General features: G+C 32.3%; 3 protein-coding genes across 3 annotated transcripts; 1 reads left to right on the top strand and 2 right to left on the bottom strand.

Annotated features, from left to right (window-relative positions):
* Positions 1 to 309: 309 nt before the first annotated feature.
* On the top strand, positions 310 to 4,737 carry LOC118033360 (ubiquitin-conjugating enzyme E2 2). Its single transcript, XM_035038312.2, has 6 exons — positions 310 to 537; positions 903 to 1,039; positions 1,155 to 1,180; positions 2,436 to 2,525; positions 2,606 to 2,694; positions 4,329 to 4,737. Exons 2-6 carry the CDS (start codon positions 915 to 917, stop codon positions 4,455 to 4,457), a joined length of 459 nt encoding a protein of 152 aa, XP_034894203.1. The 5' UTR covers positions 310 to 537; positions 903 to 914; the 3' UTR covers positions 4,458 to 4,737.
* Positions 4,738 to 13,109: 8,372 nt separating this feature from the next.
* LOC118033343 (uncharacterized) lies at positions 13,110 to 15,039 on the bottom strand. Its single transcript, XM_035038288.1, has 2 exons — positions 14,622 to 15,039; positions 13,110 to 14,392 (listed from the first exon to the last, which is right to left on the bottom strand). The coding sequence occupies exons 1-2, from the start codon at positions 15,037 to 15,039 to the stop codon at positions 13,110 to 13,112; spliced, it is 1,701 nt and encodes a 566-aa protein (XP_034894179.1).
* A 5,666-nt stretch (positions 15,040 to 20,705) lies between these two features.
* LOC118033361 (uncharacterized) lies at positions 20,706 to 22,705 on the bottom strand. Its single transcript, XM_035038313.2, has 6 exons — positions 22,527 to 22,705; positions 22,350 to 22,440; positions 21,906 to 22,260; positions 21,302 to 21,788; positions 21,164 to 21,225; positions 20,706 to 21,023 (listed from the first exon to the last, which is right to left on the bottom strand). The coding sequence occupies exons 1-6, from the start codon at positions 22,561 to 22,563 to the stop codon at positions 20,985 to 20,987; spliced, it is 1,071 nt and encodes a 356-aa protein (XP_034894204.1). The 5' UTR covers positions 22,564 to 22,705; the 3' UTR covers positions 20,706 to 20,984.
* Between the last annotated feature and the right edge of the window lie 583 nt (positions 22,706 to 23,288).

Genomic DNA, 23,288 nt, shown 5'->3' with positions numbered 1-23,288 from the left:
TAGTTTTCGAGAAAAATATTACGACATATACGAGGATTTAAATGAAAAATGAGAGGAATGTATGAGGAAGAAAATCAAATTATGAAAAATTCATATTTTTTTAGTTATTTAGTAGTAAATGGCAAAACAATTATAGAAATACAAGGATAAAATTAAAAAATCTCGAACTATATGATTAGAAATAGAACAATGGTGAATATATAGGGCAAAAAAAGAAAAGAAAAAATAGGATCAGGTGTTGGAGGCTATAATTAATTATAAAAAATAGTAAAGTTTTTACGTTTTACCGGCAGTGAAAGTGAATTAGATAGGTAGGGACGGAATCGGATGAGTCGGTTTCTTCACGCACTCAATAAGCCGAGCATCATCCATCCAATCCATTCCAATTTCTTTACAGAGAATTGAAGAAGAAGCTTGATTCTCTCTTTTTTAAAGAAAAATATATATATTGGATTCTGTTTCTTCTTCAATCCGTCCTCAGCTCCCAAATAAAAAAACAAGAAGAGGAAACCACCTCTCTATCTCTTCTTCTTACAGGTAACTAATTCATTTGTATCTGCTGTTACTTTCTTATTTGTTTATTTTTAGATCTGTATGTATATGCATAAATAAAATCAGAAGATATGAAGAAATCGTAAACCCTAACTGTTTTGCCGCTTGGTAGATTGATTGATGGGTTTTTGGTTTTATCGGGATTCGCTTTGTCTTAAGATATACAGCACATGAATTGAATTGTAGGGAGAAAGCCCAAGATTTAATTAATTGAGCTATGTGATCCTATGCTGTGATAACTATTAGAAGGATTGCCTTTTTATATTTTTCCGATCATTGATATGTTGTGTTTAGTGATGGTTGAAACTGAATTGGGATTTTTCTAAAGGTTTGATGATTTGGCTTTGCAGGTGCCCCCCGCAATGTCGACTCCTGCACGGAAGAGATTGATGAGAGATTTTAAGAGGTTGCAGCAAGACCCGCCTGCAGGCATCAGTGGAGCACCTCAAGATAACAACATAATGCTTTGGAATGCTGTGATTTTTGGGTAAGTTAAGAAGCCATTCTGGAACAACTTTTTTCCCTTGCTTCTTCGTCCTTTCTTTCATTTTTTTTATACAAGAACAATTTGTTAAGCTATTTTTGTCTGATTTTGATCGCAGTCCTGATGACACTCCATGGGATGGAGGTGAGTAATCCTTGTTCTAAAGCTTGTACTCTGGGAAAGGATGTGCTAGATGGATGAGCTCATGTTTCCATGCAATTTATGTGTTTCTGCTCTCTTTTTTCAATGTTTCAATGCCCCCATAGAAATTTCTTGGATTATGTGCATCTGTTTCATTTGACTTAATGAATGTTCAAATGCTGGACAATTACATTACTCTATATATTCAAAACAACAACTCACTCCGCTTTACCTCATTGTTGAGTGCTGGTTTGAAATTGTACCTTATTGAATCAAGTGCAAACTGAAGTTTAACTTGGTCGTTTTCTCGTCCAGTCTAGTCTAATCATTGTGTTGCTTAACTGTGTTGAAGTATTGCATTACACGGCATATTAGTGTGTAACCATGCATTGACATGCAAATATAATATGCTTCATAGGCAAATCTTGCATTTTTTTCAGTAGTTTGACTTCTAAGAATTATCAGAATAATTCATTTTTACTACATGAACTAATGAGATCAGGTTAAACAAAAACCAAAGCCAAATAGTTTATGGAGCTCAAGTCAAGTTTCAACATCCTTTAATAGGTTCTTGGAGTGGGTGGTTGTGGGATTTTGGGGTGTTACGCTAATTTTACTTTCTTTCTTTTTTTCTTACTTGAGTGCTGTAGTGGAGAGGATTTCTAGAATTGTCAAGGACTATTACACATTGAGGTTATTTTTGTGGGTTGGGATAGCATTTATTGCTTCTTTAGGGTGTTTGTTGCAAGTTCTTTCATAAGTATTACCTTGACTTTGCATTCAGTGAGACCGGAGTGCCTCTTGCTTTGAATTTTTGTGTTTAGTTCCTCACTTAGCCAGATGACTTATTTCTGAAGCTTTACTTGTACATTCTTCTCTTTCTTATGAAATAATTTTAAAAATGTAAGAGGATAAGCTCTAGTTTGTCTGAGTCAGTCATGCCGAAATCAAATAATTTGCCACAATGTGTGATTTGAAGTTGTTAGGCTATTTAAGTCCAAGCCCAAGGTGAAGCTGAAGATGAGCAACTATTTGACCGGTCTACTTTTTGTTAGCTTGCATGTTTACTGCTGAATCATGAAAAATTATCTAGTCATAGGCCAGCTATGCAGCCATATGTGCTTGCTGCATAACTTCAAGTGAAAAGACATTTTTTTGGTCTTGTTTTATTTTGCTTTCATTGCTTCAATAACCTCATTGTTACAATTTCTTGTAACAATTAAATCTACATGAATCAATTTTTTTTTGAGTTCTCCAGGCACGTTTAAATTGACGCTTCATTTTTCCGAGGATTATCCAAACAAACCACCCACAGTGCGATTTGTTTCACGAATGTTTCATCCAAACAGTAAGTGCTTGAATTATCATCAGTGTAGCATTCACATTAATATGACTATCACTGCTTAATTTTCCCTATGAATTCATCAGTTTATGCAGATGGAAGTATCTGTTTGGATATTTTACAGAATCAGTGGAGTCCTATATATGATGTGGCAGCTATACTCACATCTATACAGGTATGGCAGAAATTATGTTATCATTGGATGATATAGTGATTAGTTTATTCTATGTGACCAGTGATACACTCATATATGCTTCATGTGTTCTTGAATTTGTCTTTCTCAAGGTTCATGCACTGAAGCATTCATGATTTAGGGTGGGAAGAGAGTACAATGATAAGCATCAAGTTATGGCACCATGGTTAAAATTTGAAGAATATTGAAGCTGGAACTAGAAAAAAATGGGTTTAGGATCTGTAGAAAATATCAAAAGCATAAATTGAATGATAGAAAATAAGACAACCTGTGAAATAGCCTAGGCACACCTTATTTATGCTAGTTAAAGCCTAATCCTAATACTTGTTGGAAATGAAATCTCTAATAAAGTCACATGCTAATCATGTGGCAACTAAAGAATCTAAATCACAGAACTATTCAAAACTATATGGGAAAACTAAAATTACTAAGGAAATTATTAATTTTTCCAAAAACTCCATTGTCAATTCACTTGAGACAACACAGAAAGGAAAGGAGAGAACTTTCTATAGCAATAAATTTAATTCAGCATCAAAGTACTGAGTTGAATTTTGAAATGAATTTTTTTGCATTTCCTAGTGATCCAAACAACTTTTTATTGGATTCCAACTTATAAATTGACTTGTATACGAGAGAACTTTGGTGTGGTGAATAAATTTTTGTTTCCAGCATGCGTTTGTTGTGCAGTTTGTACGAATCAACCCCATCCATGGTATTTGATGAGTATCATTTGTGCATACAAATTATGTACCATACATGGAATACATCTTGATGTAGGACAACCATGGGGGTTGTTCTGGATCCAACTTTCAGAGGCTGTTTAGGCTTTTGATTGATTTGGATTTCTGCTGGAATGTAAGGGTGTGGAAAAGATTTTCCAGCAAACCTTGAAAATATTAAAATACTCCTGCAATCTAGAATCTAAACAGATCACATAGATCTTATTATTTTATCTCATGCATCACATCTAGTATGATTTCAGCATTGTGCTCCCTTTCCTTTCCCAGAAATGGTAAAACATAAAGCTGTATCTGCCATTTAAGTTTTGGTATAAGAGTGCCTAGAAATCCTTAAAAAACTGCTGATATGCAAGTTTTAATAATAGAAGACCAGGGGATGGTTGATCAGATAAACACAGGATGCATGGTGTTAGTAATATTTGATGAACCTGGACAATAACGACTTTTTTTTTTATATCTGACACTAGTTTGGACTTTGATTGCCTTTGAGTTGTATTTCTTAAAGGGATTTTAAAGATTTGAACATGCAGAAGAAGGAACAAGCTTCAATTTCTTGACTGAGAACTTGAAGGAGACATGCTATTCTTTGTGGATGTGCTTTACCCTTTATAATTAGTAACTATGCAATCTACCTGCCCTTCTCCATCATATGATGACTTACACTGTGTAATTAAATTGCTCAGGACTGTAGAATTCAGATCCAAAAACATCATAAATTTACTCGTCATTTGTTACTCTGATACTGAAAATAGTATAGCATCCCATAATGATACTCTGATACTGAAAATAGTATAGCATCCCATAATGATTTGCTTCGAGTAATTTTACTGCATGAATAACTTCTGTTGATTGAGTATGTACATGAACTTGTTTCAGTCGTTGCTCTGTGACCCCAACCCGAATTCTCCTGCAAATTCAGAAGCTGCTCGGATGTTCAGTGAAACCAAGCGGGAGTACAACCGGAGAGTGAGGGAAATTGTTGAGCAGAGCTGGACGGCAGATTAAAACACCAGATGCTGCTCTGTTAAGGCAGTCCAAGTCTGAAGGTTTCAAGGCATGTCTTAAGTAACATGGCCGCTGTTAAGAATCGTGTTATCTTATGGACTTTTATCCTGTATCCCACTTGGCTTTCGTCCCTATTTCAAGTGCACTGAACCTTGGTGTCGCTTTCTCCATTGCATGCCTTTATGCCTTGGTAAAAAAAAGAAATTTGTGTATCAATTTGCATCGCATTGTTATTGAAACCTTCATGCTTCAATATAAAAGTTTGCTGCCTTAATTGCAAGTTGGTGGTGTTTCCTATTGGAAGTACATTCACTAGATGGTCTCTATAGTTCCTTCTTGTGATCCGATCCATTTAAAAAAAAAAGAAAAAAAGATTGGCATTAAAAAAATATAAAATTCATAGTCCATTAAAAATGATTAAAATATTTCATTTAGGATTTTTCTTTTCTAGTTAATCTCTTTATTTTATTTTTTTAAAGTGAGTTACAGAAAGTAACAAATAGGATATTATTAATTATTCCATGAAAACCATAAAATTACTTCATTGTTGTGGAGCATTCATTAAAAGTTATTTTTATTTAATTATGTAATTTTGAAAGAAATATTCATTTTTTTTCATCAAAATTATTCTCATTTATGTAATTTCTTTATTTTTTTTATAATAACATATCTTTTTATTAGCACTATTAGATAAAATCTAATGGCAGGAACAAGTGCATCATTTTAATCAAAAACTTTCTTTATTTATGTTTTTTTTATTATTAAAAGTATTGTTTTTCGAATAAAAAGCTTATTAAGATTGTATAAGTAAGCTTCAATAAATTCATGAATCATTTTTTCTGCACTTGTAAAAATAAAGTTAAGAATTATAAATTTATAAAAATTATATAAAAAATTGTAATAATAAAATAGATATTCTATTGAATATTAATAATCATTTTTAAAAAAATATATACATATTAATTTAATATATAATTATTCATAAAGTAATTGTTAATATTACTGTAAAAAGCTCTCATCTTCTTGAGATTTATAACATAATTGAAAAATTATTTCAATATCATTTTAATAAAATTATTTAAAGATAACTTTATTCTAAGATTTAAAATAAAAATAAAATATAGATAGGGTTGTCTAACAAATAAACCATGCACACTTGGATCTAGAAGAAAAAGCCTATGTGCTTGGAAAAACTAGCCCAGGCTCAAAATAAAAAAAAACATGTGTATGATGAATAAAACCTCTCTTTTCAATCTCCTTTAAAACAAAAACGAATTGATGCTAGGATTATTTTTTTGTGGTTGAAATATTATTGATTGAACACTTTTTATATCCATAATATTTTTTTTTGGTAACTTTCTCTCCTATCTCAACATGTGTGGACCAAATACTACATAAATTGGAACTTCAAGCATCAAGTTGAAGATTTTCAAACAACGAAAAATGAAAAACAAATTATGTTTTTTTTATGTTAAATTTTGATCATTATGTTCTTTTAATTTTTTAAATTATAACCTAAAATTCTATATCATGACATCAATCTTTAATTTAGCATTGAAAGGTTCTTCGACACTTTGCACATGTGAAAGCATCCAAATTAAAAAAAAAAAATCTCAACACATAAAATCATGATAATATAAATTGCAAAGATGAAATTAAAAAAAAAAAAAAGTTTGATAATCAACATAAAAAAGCTTTATAGAAATGAACAATGGATTTGAGATTGTTAACAATGATTTTCACTCTTCCAAAACCTAACTATTTTAGTTTCTTTTATGATTATAATTATAATATAATGTGTATTGAAATGCAAAAACCAATCTTTTATAGGTTTTCTTGAAAAAGATGAAAATATAAATGAAATGGATTAAATTATAAAATATATTAAAATAACTAGGTAATCACTCTAAGGCCATGTTCGTTTTCCGGAAAATAGTTTCCGTAAAACTATTTTCCAAATTTTTCTGTGTTTGTTTGTTATTAGAAAAGTTGGTCAACGAAAAACACTTTCCAGTCAATTTCAGTCAAAGAAAAATTTGACTTGGTTTTCAGGAAAGTGTTTTCCTTTTAGCTGTGTTTGTTTTCCGGAAAGTGATTTCCGAGAAATCACTTTCCAAACTTTCTTGTGTTTGTTTGCCAGTAGGAAAGTTGGTCAATGAAAAACACTTTCCAGTAAAAGAAAAATTTGGCTTGGTTTTCAGGAAAGTGTTTTCCTGAAAAATTTAGGGGGAAAACACTTTCCGGAAGTTGTGAAAAATTTAAAAATGTCATTATTTGCTGATTATATCAAATTTGATCCTCAAACTTTTGATTGCTATATATATTTTGTTTTGAATATTTATTTTTCAATTTCATCTTTTAAAATTTTATTTTTATATTAACTTTGATTCTTATTTTTATAATTGCTATTTGCTTTTTTCTTATCATATTTTTATTGAAATTTTTTCATCTATCAAATTTAGTCCTCATTCTTTTTATTATAACTTATTTTATTTGAAATAATTTATGAAATGTTGATTATTATTATTTTAATTTCTTCATCTTTCATTTTTTTTTTAATTTTTTAGATTTGATCTCTATTATTTTGATTATTATTTATTTTATTTGAGATAATTTATGAAATTATATTTTTTTTTCAATTTCATTCTCATTCAACCTTTTAATTTGTAGGATTTGTTCCTCATTATTTTAATAAACTTGAAAAAAATAAAATATTAATAAGTTATTTTTGAGCTCATTTTCCATGATATAACCAAACACTGGAAAGTGTTTTCCAACTCATTTTCTGTTACATCACCAAACATCGGAAAATACTTTCTCGGAATTCACTTTCCCCGAAATTCACTTTCCAAAAGAAAACTACTTTCTAGCAAATAATAATCCATAATACTTGTAATTTTTTTTTCATTTTAATCCTTAAACTTTTTTCAATTGACCAATTTAATGACCCATTTTCTATAATTTGTTAGAGAGATAAAATTCAACAAAAAGGGCCAAAATATAAAAAAAAAAAATGAAAAATTACATAGCCAATCTCAAACTAACGCGACAAAAATGTTTTTCATTCCACCCATTTTTTTCTTTCCTCCTTATTGGTTGCTTTATTTTTAAAAAAATTTACTTTTGACCTAAAAGTTTATTTTATTCATTTTTTAGTTTTTAAATTTGAGAAATAAGAGAAAAAGTTGTTAGTTAGCCACTTCTCATCCACCAAAATGGATGATCTTTATATCAATGACTCTTCTCAAGATGACTTCCTCCAAACATGCAAAAAAGTTGATTAGGGTCCATTTGTTTTTTTTACTCAACTGATTTTTGTTTTTAGAGTAATTTTAGAGTGTTTTAGAGTTGGTAAATGGTTTTTCAAGGTTAATATTGTGTTTTTTTTAGGTATTTTCATGTGAAAAATGACATAAATAATAATTAGCCTCTAAGATAAAATTAATGAAATATACAGAATGAAAAAGAACAATCGGTGTAAGATATTTGCATGTGCATATATCTTTTATTTCAACCATAAAGATTAATTTCCTTTTTTAATATTAAACTAGTGTTAACAATTTTTTTTATCAGTTTATATATATTTTTTTAATTTATTTAATAAAGCATTGGGGTGTTTTTAGACCTTCATCTTGCCTAAAAAAAATATCCAAGTTAAGAGAGTTTTTTCTGGTTTGATTTTATATTTTTGAAACAATTTAGAGGTGTTTTAAGTTGAGAGATTAGTTATTAACATAATAAGGATGTTTAATATATGTTTTTAGATAAAAATAGGTTACAAGATGGATTTTTTGGATAAAAAAAACCCACCTCAATTTTCCGAACATCATTCCAGTTTTTGAAAATTAGGAAAGAACATGATGAGTATCATTCATATATGTTTTTAATATATCCACAACATAGTAATGAATTGAATTTGATTTTACGATTATTATAATTTTTTACTTCAACAAATAAATATTTGGATAAACAAATTTCCATAAAAAGAATCACACTAATGGAATATAAATGTTTCGATGCACAAATCTGCTACATTTGCACCTAACACATAACTTAAAAAGGCCACTATACATTGCCTACATCTCCATTATATTTGCAATGTCTTCACCCAACAATACTTCCAATCACACAAAAAATTTCTAGCAAACACATTTCTAGTCATAACAAAAATTATAACAAAAAATTTACAAACTTCACTAGTATACATTGCTTAAATCTCCACTAAATTTAATAGATTTTCACCTAATAACACTTCTAATTACAACACAATAGAAATTACAAAAAATGCACTGCCAACATAATAAAAATTATAGCAAAACATTCAAAATATCATCAATATATCATCACCCACATCAAATGCTATTAGCTTATAAAGTTATAAAAACTTGAATGGATTAAAGTTCTAAAGTATAAGGTGTATGAAATATGAAAATAGAGCAGTTGTTAGGATATCAAAAATAAAAGCTAGTAAGAACAAAATTTTCTACAAATGTGATGACAGGTTATGCGACAATACTTTCATTAATTAGTGCAAACCTATAAATGAAATTAAATTAACTACAATAGGTGAAGAAGGTGCTCATGATGTTACGCAAATACTAGATGAATTGAATAAAATAAAGAACTATGTGGAGTTTGGATAAAAAATCACAATATGGATGCTAGCTTTACAGGTATCACATTGTTGTCGTAGTTGATTTAGTGTGTAATATTAATGTTTTTCACATTTATCTTGTTCATGTTATACAAATCAAAATACAATAACATTAATATGCCATGAATAATCATAAACTAATTGTACCAACAACTACATATAATTCACAATGCAAAACAATTCAAGCTTCAACAATCACACATTCTTAACAACAACATTATCAGTCAAACATTATTATTAGCATTGATTCATATATATTGCAATCATATTGCAATAAAAACAACAACAATAATAATAGACAATATAGTTTTCTCGAAATCACCAATCTTATTTTATACCCTTCAATCAATGCAGCTACTTTGGATAAAGTGTTGATAGGCTCCAAATGTATCAATCTTCCTTTGAAGATGACATAGATTAGTCGAATATTCATTTTAAGCTAATAGGACTATGAAGATACATTTACAGAAACATTTGTTTTTGGGTTAAGGGTTGCAAAGAAGATGTATCAACATCACCTATGATACCTTTTCCACCTCTTGAGTCTCTCATAGCACTATTATTGGATCCCCTCTTACTTATACCACCTCTAACACCGTCGTTACATAAAAATTGTTCAACAATATCCCTTTAACATGTCCTAGAAGTATGGTCATACTGCTTATAATTGTTGCATCTAAGTGTGGAAGCCCTCTTTCTCATTGCATCAAGTTGATCTTTTCCATCTTCCCTTATTCGATTCTTCTTTGGTTTACCCATACTCCTTTTCAAGTTAAAGGGAGAACAATTACATCTCATTTATTTGTGTCAAGATCAACTTCTAGCAATGGATGCACCACCTTAAAGTATGTCTTCCTAAATTTTTCAACACTATAGTATACATGACAAACATCTTCAAATTTAATCCTTTTATGATGCACACTAGATACCACAATAGTGCATGAAATTCCAGTCAACATCCACTCACTATAGAAGCATTGTCCTTTATTTAAATCAATATAAAGTCTAGCTTGGCCCTCATATACTTGATATTTATAAGAACTAGCTAGAATCATTTTAATGTTTCTTGCCTTCTCAACATAATTATCCAATAACTTCCTGATATAAAGGGTGGTCTTTGATTTCAAAGTTGAAGCATGAGTAAATCTGTTACAACAAAACACTATAAGTTTCTTCCTAATATTCTATAATAACATAACAAATAACAAGCTTTTATATTTCCTAACCCAACTTTATATGACTGTTATATTGATAGTTATATTTTTTTACCTTAATTTGATGATCAAACATATGCCTAGACCAATGCTTAAGAGTGATGGTATTCAACAAATTCAAAGGACCAACATTTGCATCCCATATATCCTTTATATAATTGCCAAAATTAAAAGTTGTGTAAGCTTTTGATACACCCTAAAATCAAATATTGAGTTCAAAACCATGAAATTATTTTTTTCTTTATATTGGTATAAATATGCTTGTAATGTTTGTGTGTTGTGTCATGGAATATCTTTATAATGGCTACGGGTAGACTCTTCAATATAAAAATTTTAGTTAGATAAAAAAAATATTGTAAACATCATTCACACATTTTACTAAAAATAAAAGTTACCATTTGTTTGTCAAACATTATGTGAACTGCCATGCTTAATGGATCTATAAAGTGCATATAAAAACCATTGTCATGTGTCATTATTTTCAAACTCAACAAAAGTATACGTGATAGGAAATAATCCATTATTGCAATCTAATACCATCATAAACAACATAACTCCTTAATATGAACCCTTGAGATGTCATTTATCTATACTAATATATGACCTCCATTAATTTACAAAGCCCTCTTTCATTTCTTTCAAACAAATATAAACCCTCTAAAACTTCCTCGACGAATGCACTTATGAGTTGTAATTAGGGTCAAACCTTAAGAACATATATGATCTTAAATTATATTGCTTTAATAACTGCACATATCGAGAGAGTCTCCTAAAAGACTCTTCGTGACTTCATTTAATAAACTATTTTGCCTTAGTTCTAGCTCTTTATAATTGTATCGGTTGTGGTTTAATCTCAAATTTATCTTTTAGAATGGTATCGAGGGTATCATTTGAGATATTTAGATTAGCACTTATTAAAGGCAACAACATTTTTATAATTAATGTTGAATTAGTAGCTTTTATAGGTGCTACTGAATGCAACTATATTTCTCTCTTAGGCATTTAACATAAATTTATTAGAACCAGGAATGAAATAAGCATATATTTTATATGAACAACCCTTACCTATACATGTTTTTGCAACCTTTTGTTCTTAATTAGTATACTTTTTTATATGATAATCTTATTTCACTTCATACTCTCTCAACACATCTCTGAATTCATTGATATTGCTGAGAACTTAAGATTCTTCATCACTACTATCATTATCGAATCTTTAACATATTGCAATATCAACATCATCATCATCACTACTAATTTCCATTTATTTTTTAATCTGGAATAGCATATATAATTTTCTCAATATAATTATCACCTAATAAGTTGTCAACCGAATAATCATCAACTTCATTTACAAACTCAAATCATTCCTTATTAGAAGGGATATAGTCTTGATCTTTTTCCTCTTCATCATCCTTACAATAACTACATATATTAACAATAACATTACCCACAACAACACCCATACCAGCATTAAAATCAATATATGTTTCGACACTAACATCATCACCAATAACAGAACCCTCAACACTAACACCAACATTATCATCATCACCAAAAATAGAACCATCACATCAACATCAACACTAGCACCATCACCAACCACAAAACCTTTTATATCAACATTAATATTAGCATCATAGTTTTGAAACTCGACCCGGTCATCGACCCGGTCGACCCTCCGGGTCACGGGTCAGATGGGTTGACCCGGGTTAACCCAAAAAAATCTAAAAAAAAAAAAACACATAACTAATTACAATACAACACTTAAACCAAATTTAAATTATAAACCAACAACATAAATTTAATTCAATATCCAAAATACAAACCAAATATAAATTATAAAATATTTAAAACAAAATATCCAACCACATAAATTCTAAAATATTTAAAACAAAAACATCCAACAATATAAATTCCAATAAACATAAGTTATAAAATATTTAAAACAAAACATCCAACAACATAAATTCTAAATCAACAACCAATTCACTTATGTTGAATTAACACATTAGGTTCTTCTGTGTCCATGGAAGAAATATTTGGATGAAATGTCGATGGAATGGAGCCAATCTCGTCAACACCTAATAAATCATCAGCATGCTCCTTTGAAACTTCATCGTCACAATCATCTTCAATATCATTAACATTTATGACATCTACATTTCAAACACAATTAAGAAATAAATATTATGTGTTAAACAAAACTTTATTTTAAATAATATTTATCACTAAATAATAAATCATTAATTACCATCAACTAAAGTATCTTGTATGGTCATAGTTGATAGAGCTTGGTGAAAACTCTCTACTTCTTCCGTTGTCAACATTGATGGGTCATCTTCGACTACCCAATTTTCCATGTCGAAAATTGTCTCAACATTAATTGGATCATAATTTCATCCTTTCCAATAATTCATATATATTAAAAGGGAAGGTAAACATAATATAAGTATTAATAATGCTATTAAACAAGATAAAATAATATTTAAGGAATTAGAGAAAAGAAAAATACTTTTGTTTCAATCTTAGATTGCAGTGGACGTAAACAAGGTCATTAAGCCTTTGGTGCTCCAATCTATTTCTCTTCTTGGAATGAATATGTTCAAACATACTCCAATTTCTCTCACATCCCGAAGAACTACAAGTTTGACTTAACACTCGTATAGCCAATTGTTGTAGATTTGGAGTGTTGGTTCCATATGTCATCCACCATTCATCTATACAAAAAAATAATAAGTAAAAGTGTAAGACTATGTCAAATAATATTTGTAAATATAAAAATTATATACCTGGAGGCATAAGGGTGCGATTATTTATTGCGGACGCTCGGCCAAAGTCATGTTCAGCATTCCTAAAAAACTTCATCTCACTTGTAATCTTACTTTGCAATGGTAGATTTCCATGTACAAACTTCTCAAGAACATCTAGAAGTCCAGAAATGGTGCTCATGTGTTTATCCATTATATTTGCATCATATTGAAATCGAGGATTCAACCAAAATGCTGCTGCATAAAGATTTATGTAAAATTGTCCATCCCACCGATTATTGATAATATCTATGAAAGGTTTCACTCTAGGCTTTCTCTTTTGAAATCTCCTCATCATTTCTTCTTTTGCATGATGAATAGCATCATACAAATATCCCATCGAAGGTCTATCATCACCATCAACCAATCGTAGAACTCGAACTAAAGGTTCACTCATTCGCACAATTATTGCACATTCTTCCCAAAACAAAGAGTCTAGCACACTCTCAACAAACTTTTTTCCTTTGATATCTTTAGCATAAGCAGATGAGACCCATTCCCTAGATGTCACCATAGCTCTCAACTCATCTTTATGAGCTAAAATGCTTTGCAATGCAATGAAATTGGTGGCAAAACGAGGAGGAGCTGGACGAAGTATTTCTTTTCCTCCAGTGAACTTCCTCATCAAATATAATGGATAACAATGATTATAAATGTACTTTGTGATACCAGAAGCATGCTCAACAACACAACAAACTAACTGCAATTTACCAATGTCCTGGAGTATAAGGTTGATGCAATGAGCAGCACAAGGAGACCAAAATATTGAAGGAAATTCTTTCATCAATAACCTGCCAGCAGCAACATAATTTGCAGCATTATCAGTCACCATATGCACAATGTTTTCTACCCCAACATACAAAACAACCTCTCTAAACAACTGATACAACAATCTAGCAGTCTTTGAGACATCTGATACATCCACGGTTTTCAAAAAAACTGTTCCTTTAGGACAATATACTAAGAAGTTAATTAAAGTCCTCCTCTTCTGATCTGTCCATCCATCAGCCATTAATGTGCAACCAGTCTTCTTCCGAATCTCTCGATAACTCTCAACATAAATCTTCACTTCATCAACCGCTTTTGCCAAGTAATAGCCACAGATAGCATGCAAGTTTGGTCCTTTATAACCAGGACCCATGGCTGTTACAACATCTATTGCATGCTGATAATACACAGAGTTAACAACATTAAATGGCACATATGCATCAAACATCCACTTCGTTAAAGCAAGATCACCGTTCAACTGCTTCTTTCCTTTGCCAACAATTCTAAAGAGACTTTTGAGCACCAGGAGTTGTTCTCGGCATGAAATATGTCCCTAATGTTGCAGATTTCTTCTGCTTTCCATAACTTGTAGTTGATTGTTTTACAGTGTTGGTGCTTTGAATCTTTTTTTTTTTTGCAACCTTCGGTGGTAACATATGTTTTTTAGTATTGACATCCTCATCCTCCTCCTCCTCCTCCTCATCATCATCATCATCACCATCATCTTCTAATTGCCTAATCATCATCTCTTCATGCTCCCTTTGTTGTGCATTAAATGGATTGAAATCTGCTTGCATTTCTCTAACTCTTTTTTTTGTTTCAACATTTCCTTTAAGGTTCAAAAGCATTTGATGTCGAACATCAGGAGGACATTTATGACATTGTTCAACTTCTCCTTTAGCTCCAGCTAAATGTTGCTTAAATCGATTAATGCCACCACCCGCAAATACTTTAGCACAATATAAACATACTAATTTAGTTATTTTACATCCAACACTAAGTTCAGGAGCTTCTCTACAATGACCCAATGCCAAATCTGTTCTTCCTCTACTACCACTTGACATACAAATTGAAGGTTGGGATGATTGGGCTGTTGAAGGATCACTACTTGGAGTACTACCATCATGTGAAGACATTTTAAGGACCTGGCATAATTTATAAGATATCACTGGAAAATTCTTTCAACCAGATTACTAATTACTACCATAATTAAAGTTTCAATTCATTTCTATAACAAAATTATGATTTCATGCTACTGCCAAAATAAACAAGGCAGAAATGTCAATCATTTTAAGAGCATACACAAATTGTTCACACTTACCCCTTGAGGTGATGCTCCTGCAGTTGTGCTTGAAGTTGATGGTCTGCCAGAATTCCTGATGAGCCCAAGGATGAGAGCTTTACTTTCAAAACAGAAGCTGCAAGTCACCTCTACCAAATCAAGATAATAATCACAAATCTACTATATCCACAACATGATAATATGATGGTAGCAAGATGGTATCAAAAAATTAATCCACTCTTAAAAACAGAAGTTATTGCAAAAGAACATAACTATCATAATTCCATTTATTGTTCCAAGAGATGCATATAATTATTTGGCAAGCACGGGGATGGAACAAGCTAAAGTGTCACTAGGACTAAAAGGCAGGCAACTTAATTCTTAAAACAATGGAATGAAGCAACAAACAACACTGAACTACAAGCAAAGACTTAACAAATTTTAAGAAATGTCATTTTTGCTGGTCAGTCATAAAAGCTCTAGAATGCATGTATTCTATTAGGGATAAATTACAATATCAAAGCAACACGTTCATACAATTCGCAAAATTTCTTCTCAAATCAACTGAAGTTCTATAAACCTTACTTGTCATGGCAACAGGACAAGGTACGTAATGCATTGCTAAATTCTTTCTCATGGCTTAAACCCAAATTACGGTTCTATGGTTTGAAAATGTTAAATATACTTGTAAACCGACAATCATAGTTTCCCCCTAGCATTGCACTACCTGTTCTATCAACAATCAATGAAGTTGACACATCAATTCCAGTCTACCAGCATAAATAGAAGCCCCCTACTGTCAGTTACAATTTATCCCCTATTACATGAAAAGTCTCTGTATCTAGAAAAGCCAGTCTTAATCCATGATAGTACTGTCGAAAATGAACTAAAAGAACCAGCAAATAACAAAGGATCATAATACGGTAGGAAGAGCATGTATTCTCGATGGGTCAATCGAACAAAAAAATAAAAGAGCAGAGATACATACCTGTGGGAAGAACCGATGGGAAGAATCGATGGGTCAACAGAGGGAACAAAGGGAAGAACCGGTGGGTCAACAGATTGAACAGAGGGAAGAATCGATGCCACTATTATACTCTCCTGCAATTTCGACAGAGGGAAGAAGATTAAACAGAGGACAGCGAAAGGTGAAAGAAGAAAGAAACAATTAAAAACTCATCTAACCTTATGCTCAGAATAGAAATGGCGACCAAGGATTCAAGATTCTTCTGCTCATCTTCTCTTCTTCGCGACAAATTCTTGAAATTAATTAGGTCTTCTTCTCAGTTCTCTACTCTACAATTCACTCGTGATTCGTCTCTCTGCTCTTGTCGTTTTGGCATTTTAATTGTAAAGGCCAAAAAGACGTCGTTTCAAGAAGGAGAATATAAAAAAAAAAAAAAAAATAAACCCGGGTCTCAGCCGGGTTTAGCCGGGTCCCGAGTCGACCGGGTCTGGCCGGGCCAATTCCCAGCCTGTTTTTTCCTTAGACCCGGCCCGGCCACAGGCCCGGGTCAGCCGGGTCCCGGGTCGACCCACCGGGCCGGGTCTTAAAACACTGATTAGCACCATCACCAACATTAGAACCTCTCATGTCATAACCCAATTCAACATTATCAAAATCCAAATATATTATCCCAACTAACAACATTATCTTATTGTTCTTTTCAACTTCATCATCATAAGAAAAAGGAAATTTAGTACTAGCTAGCCTACCATCATTAGGCTTGCTGGAATAGCATTCTTGCATTCTTCATTCTATATAAACAAACAGTATCCTTATCAATATATAAATGAATTTTTTCTCTCTCTTTTTTATACGTTGATACTCATTACCTCTAACATTGAGGCATCTTGAACTTTTATATACCCTCCGTCATCCTGTATTTTAAAGCCATGTAAGTTTATGTCATATACTTACTTGCATAAGAACAAGATGTCAAAATAAGAAATATAGTCCAAACAATAATTTTTTTAGACATATATAGAACCTCTATGATGACAAATTGTATCATACATTTTGTATGTATACTTTCATGGTAAAAGATATAATATTCCATTGATGATAAACATAAGCTCATAAGCAAATTATTGATGTCTATATTATTGACCTTTAAGTCATACATTTATGTTTTTATATATTATAATGATAACAATAATATGTAAATTGGACTAATAATATGCTTGGTTGAAAATAAATGTTAAACAAGTTTTATGCAAATATCATATCAATAAGTATAATGGAATTCATAAAGAAATCAATCAAGGAGTCTAAAAAAAACGCAAATAAAGACTAAGTTTGAATATTCATGACGCAACCATATTATTCGATAGTTTTACCCACATTTAACTAGTGTTTTGCATATATTTTATATATAAAATGGCTTGATATTCTTTGTTTTATGTTTTGAAGGCACTTTTGATTAAAAGATGCAAAAAGGAGTAAATTAGAGGTAATTGATATATTTGACCTTTAGTCAATGTTTTGTGCAGAGTGTGAGCTCTAAATGTCGAAATGAAGTGATTCTAGTGGCATTAAAAAGCTAACATCCATACCTTTCTAGACATCTAAGGCAAGATAATAAAATAAGGAAGAGCATGGAAATTGCAGCTTTCAAAGTCAAATATCGCAATCTGCCAATGTTGACCTTCGGTTATTCCGACTTGAATATCTGGAGCTACAGAAGTCCAATTTATGCAAACTCAATTTGTTTGGATTCCTGACTAAAAGAACTATAAACGCTCCAAATTTCTGCCAAAAATGAGGGAGCTATGATTTTTCAAAGATGACAACTGAATTCTGTCATCAAACAGGTTTCATGAAGAAATGAGTCCAAACTACATTCCGAAGCATCTAAACCGACATCCAAGTTTTTATTTCAGCAATTTAGCTCCTCTAAGTCAAATCTTGAAGATTTCATGCAAAACTATTTCTTTTTTTTAGAAAAATAGTTATTGAAGTACTTAAATATAAACAATCTACTTAAGAGAGGACTATTTTATAAAATAGAGACTAGGGTTTCATAGGATATAAAAAGAATGAGATTAGAGTAGGGGGGCAACCACCCAAGAGGAGAAAAACGGCCCCTACTCTAATAAACCTGAAATCATGCATTCTTCCATCTTTTTTATTAGTTATTCAACAAACATGCAAGGCTAAATTTGTTTGCTAAGTTTGATATTAGAACCGGAGTTGTGGTATATGAACTTGTGAAGCAACTGAGTTTAATAATTGTGGCGGATCTATGTTATTAATCTTAGGGAGATCATTCAATCAAATCAAACATAGACTGCAGACAGTTATGTTTTCTTGATTAATAAACTTATCTCGTTCTTAAGGCTGCCATTGAATTAAATTACTAGTGCGGACACTATGGTTGTTTGATGGTTAGGGTTAGTTATACGACGGATCCGTTAACTAACCTTAAGAAGAGATAAATATTCAAAATATAAATTAATGTTTCGTTTCCATGATCAGTTCTGATTTCTATCGGTGGATGTGTGCTTGCGACCAAGATTTGTTCTCTTGATAATTTTTTTGATTTTATTTAAATTTTGTTTGATATAGTTTTATGTTTTCTTTTGCTTTAGCCTAGATAACGTCCAACCCCCCCCCAAATTGCATATAATCTAGCATGAAAATCTAATTTGAACCTTCCTCGTGGGATCGATCCCTTGCTTGCTCTATACTATCTTGTGTGTTATGTTTGAAGTTAGGATAATTAATTTGTGCGACCGCGACATCACAACAATTCATTTTAGTTTTATATTGTAAATTCTTATATCTTATCTTAATAACACAAGTAAAATGAAATCACACACTTCATTATGCATACAATTTAAAAGGATTGATAAATAATTTGATACAAGCAGTTTTAAGAATTCATATAAGGTAATTTGTTAAAACTAAAATTCAACATGAACCGGTCAACTGTTTGGTATGATAAAATGAACTAGTCAATCGCTTATTTATACATGATGAACATTCAGGAATTCTGTAGGAACTGATCGATTAATTGGTCTGACTAATATGAACTGGTCAACTATTTCAGTTGTTAATGGGACTGTAATAACTATAAACGACTAGTTTTTGCTAGAAATACACACGTATGCATGTATATACTTCTTGTAAATGAAATCATATATATTAATTTACATGTATCTCTCATATTTCTCAATTTAGTCTTTAATTTACATTAACATCCCTTTCTAACATGTATTTGCCAATTTTAATTTATCTATTAATTTACATTTAGTCTTTAATTTTAAATTTATGAATTTTAATCTATTATTTTTTAATCAAGTCAAAATTTAAACAAAAAAAAAAACACATTCTAAAAGTATCAACCAGAAACACATTCATTATATCATGTTTGTTTCTTCAACATTAAAAACAAAAAAAGTTTCATTAAAATCATAAACACACTCAAATCGAAACTTTTCATCTAATTCAAAAACTAAAACTTCAACTAACATCCCAAACACTCAATTTAATCAACACAAAGCATTTTAACATCACAAATCACACTCATAAATCATATTAGAATAATTAAATCAACAAAACAAGTATTTAACTCACAATATCTAAACACAATATCCAATTAAACTACAAACCCAACACAAAAATAGGGTTAACATGTTAGTATTAAGGATCTTAAGAATCAACATTTAATGATGGAGTAAGAGGTCATCGGAGTAGCTGGAAGCCAACGGTGACAATGGTGATGCGTCAACTTCACATGCAAAAGAACCATCGCGACTATTAGTGTGTTTTTCCACGTGATGGTGAGGTCTGGAGATTTGTGAGGACCTCCACGTGATACACCATCCTTTCTTTTTTCTACTGGTATTGAAGGTGTAGTGCACCATCCTCGAATATAAGAAATCGCGCGGGTTGATGTGTTTGACCTTTCTCTCTCTACTCGTAACCGAATCTTATCTCTTATTGTTTTTTGCTTCTTCTTCCTTTTCTTGATTAGCTTGTTGCCATGGTATTTGCTTGATAGCTTATGGTAGATTGGAAGGTGTTAGCTTGTGTCTGTTTTAAGGGAAAGAGATGCCTTTTGCATGGAGAGAGAGGGGAATGTTTTAATTTGGTCGCGCGGATAAGATGGCTGATTTCTGTAGAAGGAATGTTAATAAACAGTTGCAGGAGTAGAAAAATAAAATTTTGTTTAAGCATTTCGCGTGTTGCTGGCAGATGTATATATATTATTCCCCTTAGAAATTGCGCCACATTATCTGGGATATGCGTGGAGCGCTGCTACGAGCACTCAAAGATGGCAGTGAAAACAGTGTCCACTTTCAATCAACTCTTCTTCTTTAATTTACAACCTCGAGCATGTACATTTCCAAATCGATTAACCCTCTAAACCCAGAAATAAAGAGTTATTGGTGAAGAAAATCCATGGTCCAGTTCGTTTCCTTCCGCCGTCTAAAATGTTCAAATTTCAACAGTCGTAGTCGAGAATTAGCAGCATCCATCAATCTCCCTCAAAAACTTGTGACATTTACTAACTCTAAAGAAATAAATTTGAATAATTCATCAAATGAAATATGTATCACTGGTAATTTTACAATACTAGTAGACATGAACAAATCCAAATTTTGAACCAACACTTGGTGACTAGTGAAACAAACAGCACACCAGACTGAAACAAACACCTTCACCTTAAACCCCTCTTGGGCTCTTACATTTGAAGGAAAAGACCCACTAAAAGACAATGAAGATAACACCAGAAAGAGTATGAGAACGAAATGGTTCAGCAATTTGTTGTGGCATGTCTCTGCCTAGTTGGCCTAAGTCACCAGACTGATCTCTTCCGGTGGCGGAGCATCCTAAAAATGTAACAGGAAAACAAAAACCCGTCAATAGAGATAGAAATCATCTACTAGGAAAGAAGAAATAACTGTTGTGCTCATAGGACAACTTCAAGCATTCACTGCAAAACAAAGTTTGTGTACAATGAACACTTTACCATGTTTTCTTTGTTCTCTTCAGGTGTTATCGCAGCAGTTGTAGGGCTACTTGGACCGCCACCTGTAAATGCATTGAAACATTGTAAGTTGAAAACACCAGGAATTGCGAAAGGAAATCATTGTGTAGGCTTCCTTACCTTCTTTGGCCGCAGATTTCTTTTCCTGCTTCTTGATCTTGCGCTTTGTTGTTTCTTCCTTACTACTCTTCTGGGGTTTCTTCTGTACCCTACGACTCCCGGTTTCTGAAACAGTCCTTGAATTTTCACTGTTCTTGTTCGAAGACCCCACCCTGGTATTGGTTGCTGTAGTGTTCTTCCTCTGAGAAGTCTCCTTGTTGGCTGATTGCGTCACTGTGGAAACTTGAGAAGCATCAGCATTCAAGGACCTGGGCCTCAGTTTCCTTGTCCCCGTTATAGAAAGAGAGCTGTGAACTTCATCATCAGATGATCGAGTTGCGTCATCAGGCAGAACATGAGAACATGTTTCCGAGACCTGCACCTGTTCTTGATGGTCCGAGATACTATAGCTCTCAAATAATTCTTTCACCGATTCCCCAAAATCACTGAGATCATGACGACCTACATACGACTTCAGCTCATTCCTCAACCTTTGAATTTGAACCGGCTGCGTATATAAGAGCATCCGATGTTAACTCATTGCACGATAAAAATAAAAATAAAAAAAGGCAGAGAATACAAGACCTAAACCAAAAAAGTTTGTTTTTAAAAAAGAGAGCCATACCTCACATCCAGCTTCTAAGGCAAGTTTGAAGAAAGCAAGAGAGATTGAATGCTTAGCAACAGACTCAGATATCTTAATTTGTGAGAGCCAATAGGAAGCTAAAGCGATCGCGTTGAATTTTTTTCGAGTTGAAGCCATGGAAGCATTAGAAAGGGGGGTGTCATTTTTTGTAGCAGATCTCTTGACTCTAGTCTCAGATATTGGGGTAATGATCCCTGGTGGTGGTTTCAGAGCAGTAGTGGCAACTGACTTGGCAGGAACGGATAGCCTTCTTCTAGGTGGCCTTGCAGATTTGTCCTCGCCAGACAGCTGAAGAACACCCACACTTTTACTTAAAGTTGATGGAGCCCTGTCCCTGGAAGGAAATAAACACAATCCAGGCCAAGAGTAAGAGTCAATTAGCATTACAGAAATGCGAGAGAGAAAACTACAAGAAGCACGCACCTCTTGGAAGCAGAGGAGAGTTGTGGCTTGTCATCCTCCTTGGATATTGATTTGGAGGCAGATCTCAATGGATACCTTAACTTGGATTTTCCTGATTTCCATTACAACCCACATCAAAAAAAAAAAAAAAAAAAACATGCGTACGAGAGAACAACACAGAGATTATAGGTATGCTACCTGCAAGAACAACAGCAGACTGCTCTAAAATCTCCATTTCCTTGATGTTGTTGAAATGATCTTCCTTGTGAAATGAATCTTGATGGGTTTTCCCTCTTTCCTTCTTCCAAACTAAATATGGCAGTCCGCAAAGAATGGGCTTCGTCAATTTAAACTAGGAAAGTACTATTTTTAATCACTCTAATAACAAAAATTATTATTGCTGATGGTAATGGGTTTTTAATTATTTAAAATAAAAACAAAATCAGATAAACATCTGGCCCTCTAACTCTTTCTATTCACTGATTTCTTTCAACTGATGCTATTTTAGACACGTGGCGGATAAAGAGACGATTTATCTGTTAGCGGCAAGGCAAATTGAGTTATTAGTTAATAAAAGTATTATAAAATAAGATTTAAAAGAAAAGGAAAAACAAAAGATGACTTTGGTTTCGAATTGGAGGGAATAAAGGGGGGGAGAGAGAAAATAACGGTCTTAAATTGGGTGGGTGGGTGGGTGGGTGGGACCTACCAAAGGCTAAGAACGGCGAGGCGCTTCGTGTTCGTGGAGCCCATCTGCCCACATCAAACGCTCATCAGTTAGTTTTTCGAATTTTCAAATTTCAAATTTCAAAAGCTGTGCCTGCCGTCCGCTCAAACTGCAGCTGAAATTTGAGACTCGATATATATATATATATATATATATATATATACACACACACTAGTCTCGGTACCAGCACGATGCCGCGTGTCATTTTTTTTTATAAAAATATTAAAAAAAAA

Source organism: Populus alba, chromosome 15 (assembly GCF_005239225.2).
Source record: "Populus alba chromosome 15, ASM523922v2, whole genome shotgun sequence".
In the NCBI taxonomy this organism is placed as follows: domain Eukaryota; kingdom Viridiplantae; phylum Streptophyta; class Magnoliopsida; order Malpighiales; family Salicaceae; genus Populus; species Populus alba.
Note: the sequence above shows the minus strand (reverse complement) of the source record. Positions and strands in the feature narration are given on the sequence as shown.

Excerpts from the sequence above, each read along its gene's own strand:
- LOC118033360 (XM_035038312.2), top strand. The coding sequence starts at position 915 with ATGTCGACTCCTGCACGGAAGAGATTGATGAGAGATTTTAAGAGGTTG. Across the intron at positions 1,040-1,154 it reads TGGAATGCTGTGATTTTTGG|TCCTGATGACACTCCATGGG; the intron begins GTAAGTTAAGAA and ends TTTTGATCGCAG. Across the intron at positions 2,695-4,328 it reads CTATACTCACATCTATACAG|TCGTTGCTCTGTGACCCCAA; the intron begins GTATGGCAGAAA and ends AACTTGTTTCAG.
- LOC118033343 (XM_035038288.1), bottom strand. The coding sequence starts at position 15,039 with ATGTCTTCACATGATGGTAGTACTCCAAGTAGTGATCCTTCAACAGCC. Across the intron at positions 14,393-14,621 it reads TAGGCAATTAGAAGATGATG|GAAAGAAGCAGTTGAACGGT; the intron begins GTGATGATGATG and ends TTGTTGGCAAAG.
- LOC118033361 (XM_035038313.2), bottom strand. The coding sequence starts at position 22,563 with ATGGAGATTTTAGAGCAGTCTGCTGTTGTTCTTGCAG. Across the intron at positions 22,261-22,349 it reads CTCTCCTCTGCTTCCAAGAG|GGACAGGGCTCCATCAACTT; the intron begins GTGCGTGCTTCT and ends ATTTCCTTCCAG. Across the intron at positions 21,024-21,163 it reads AAGAGAACAAAGAAAACATG|GATGCTCCGCCACCGGAAGA; the intron begins GTAAAGTGTTCA and ends TTACATTTTTAG.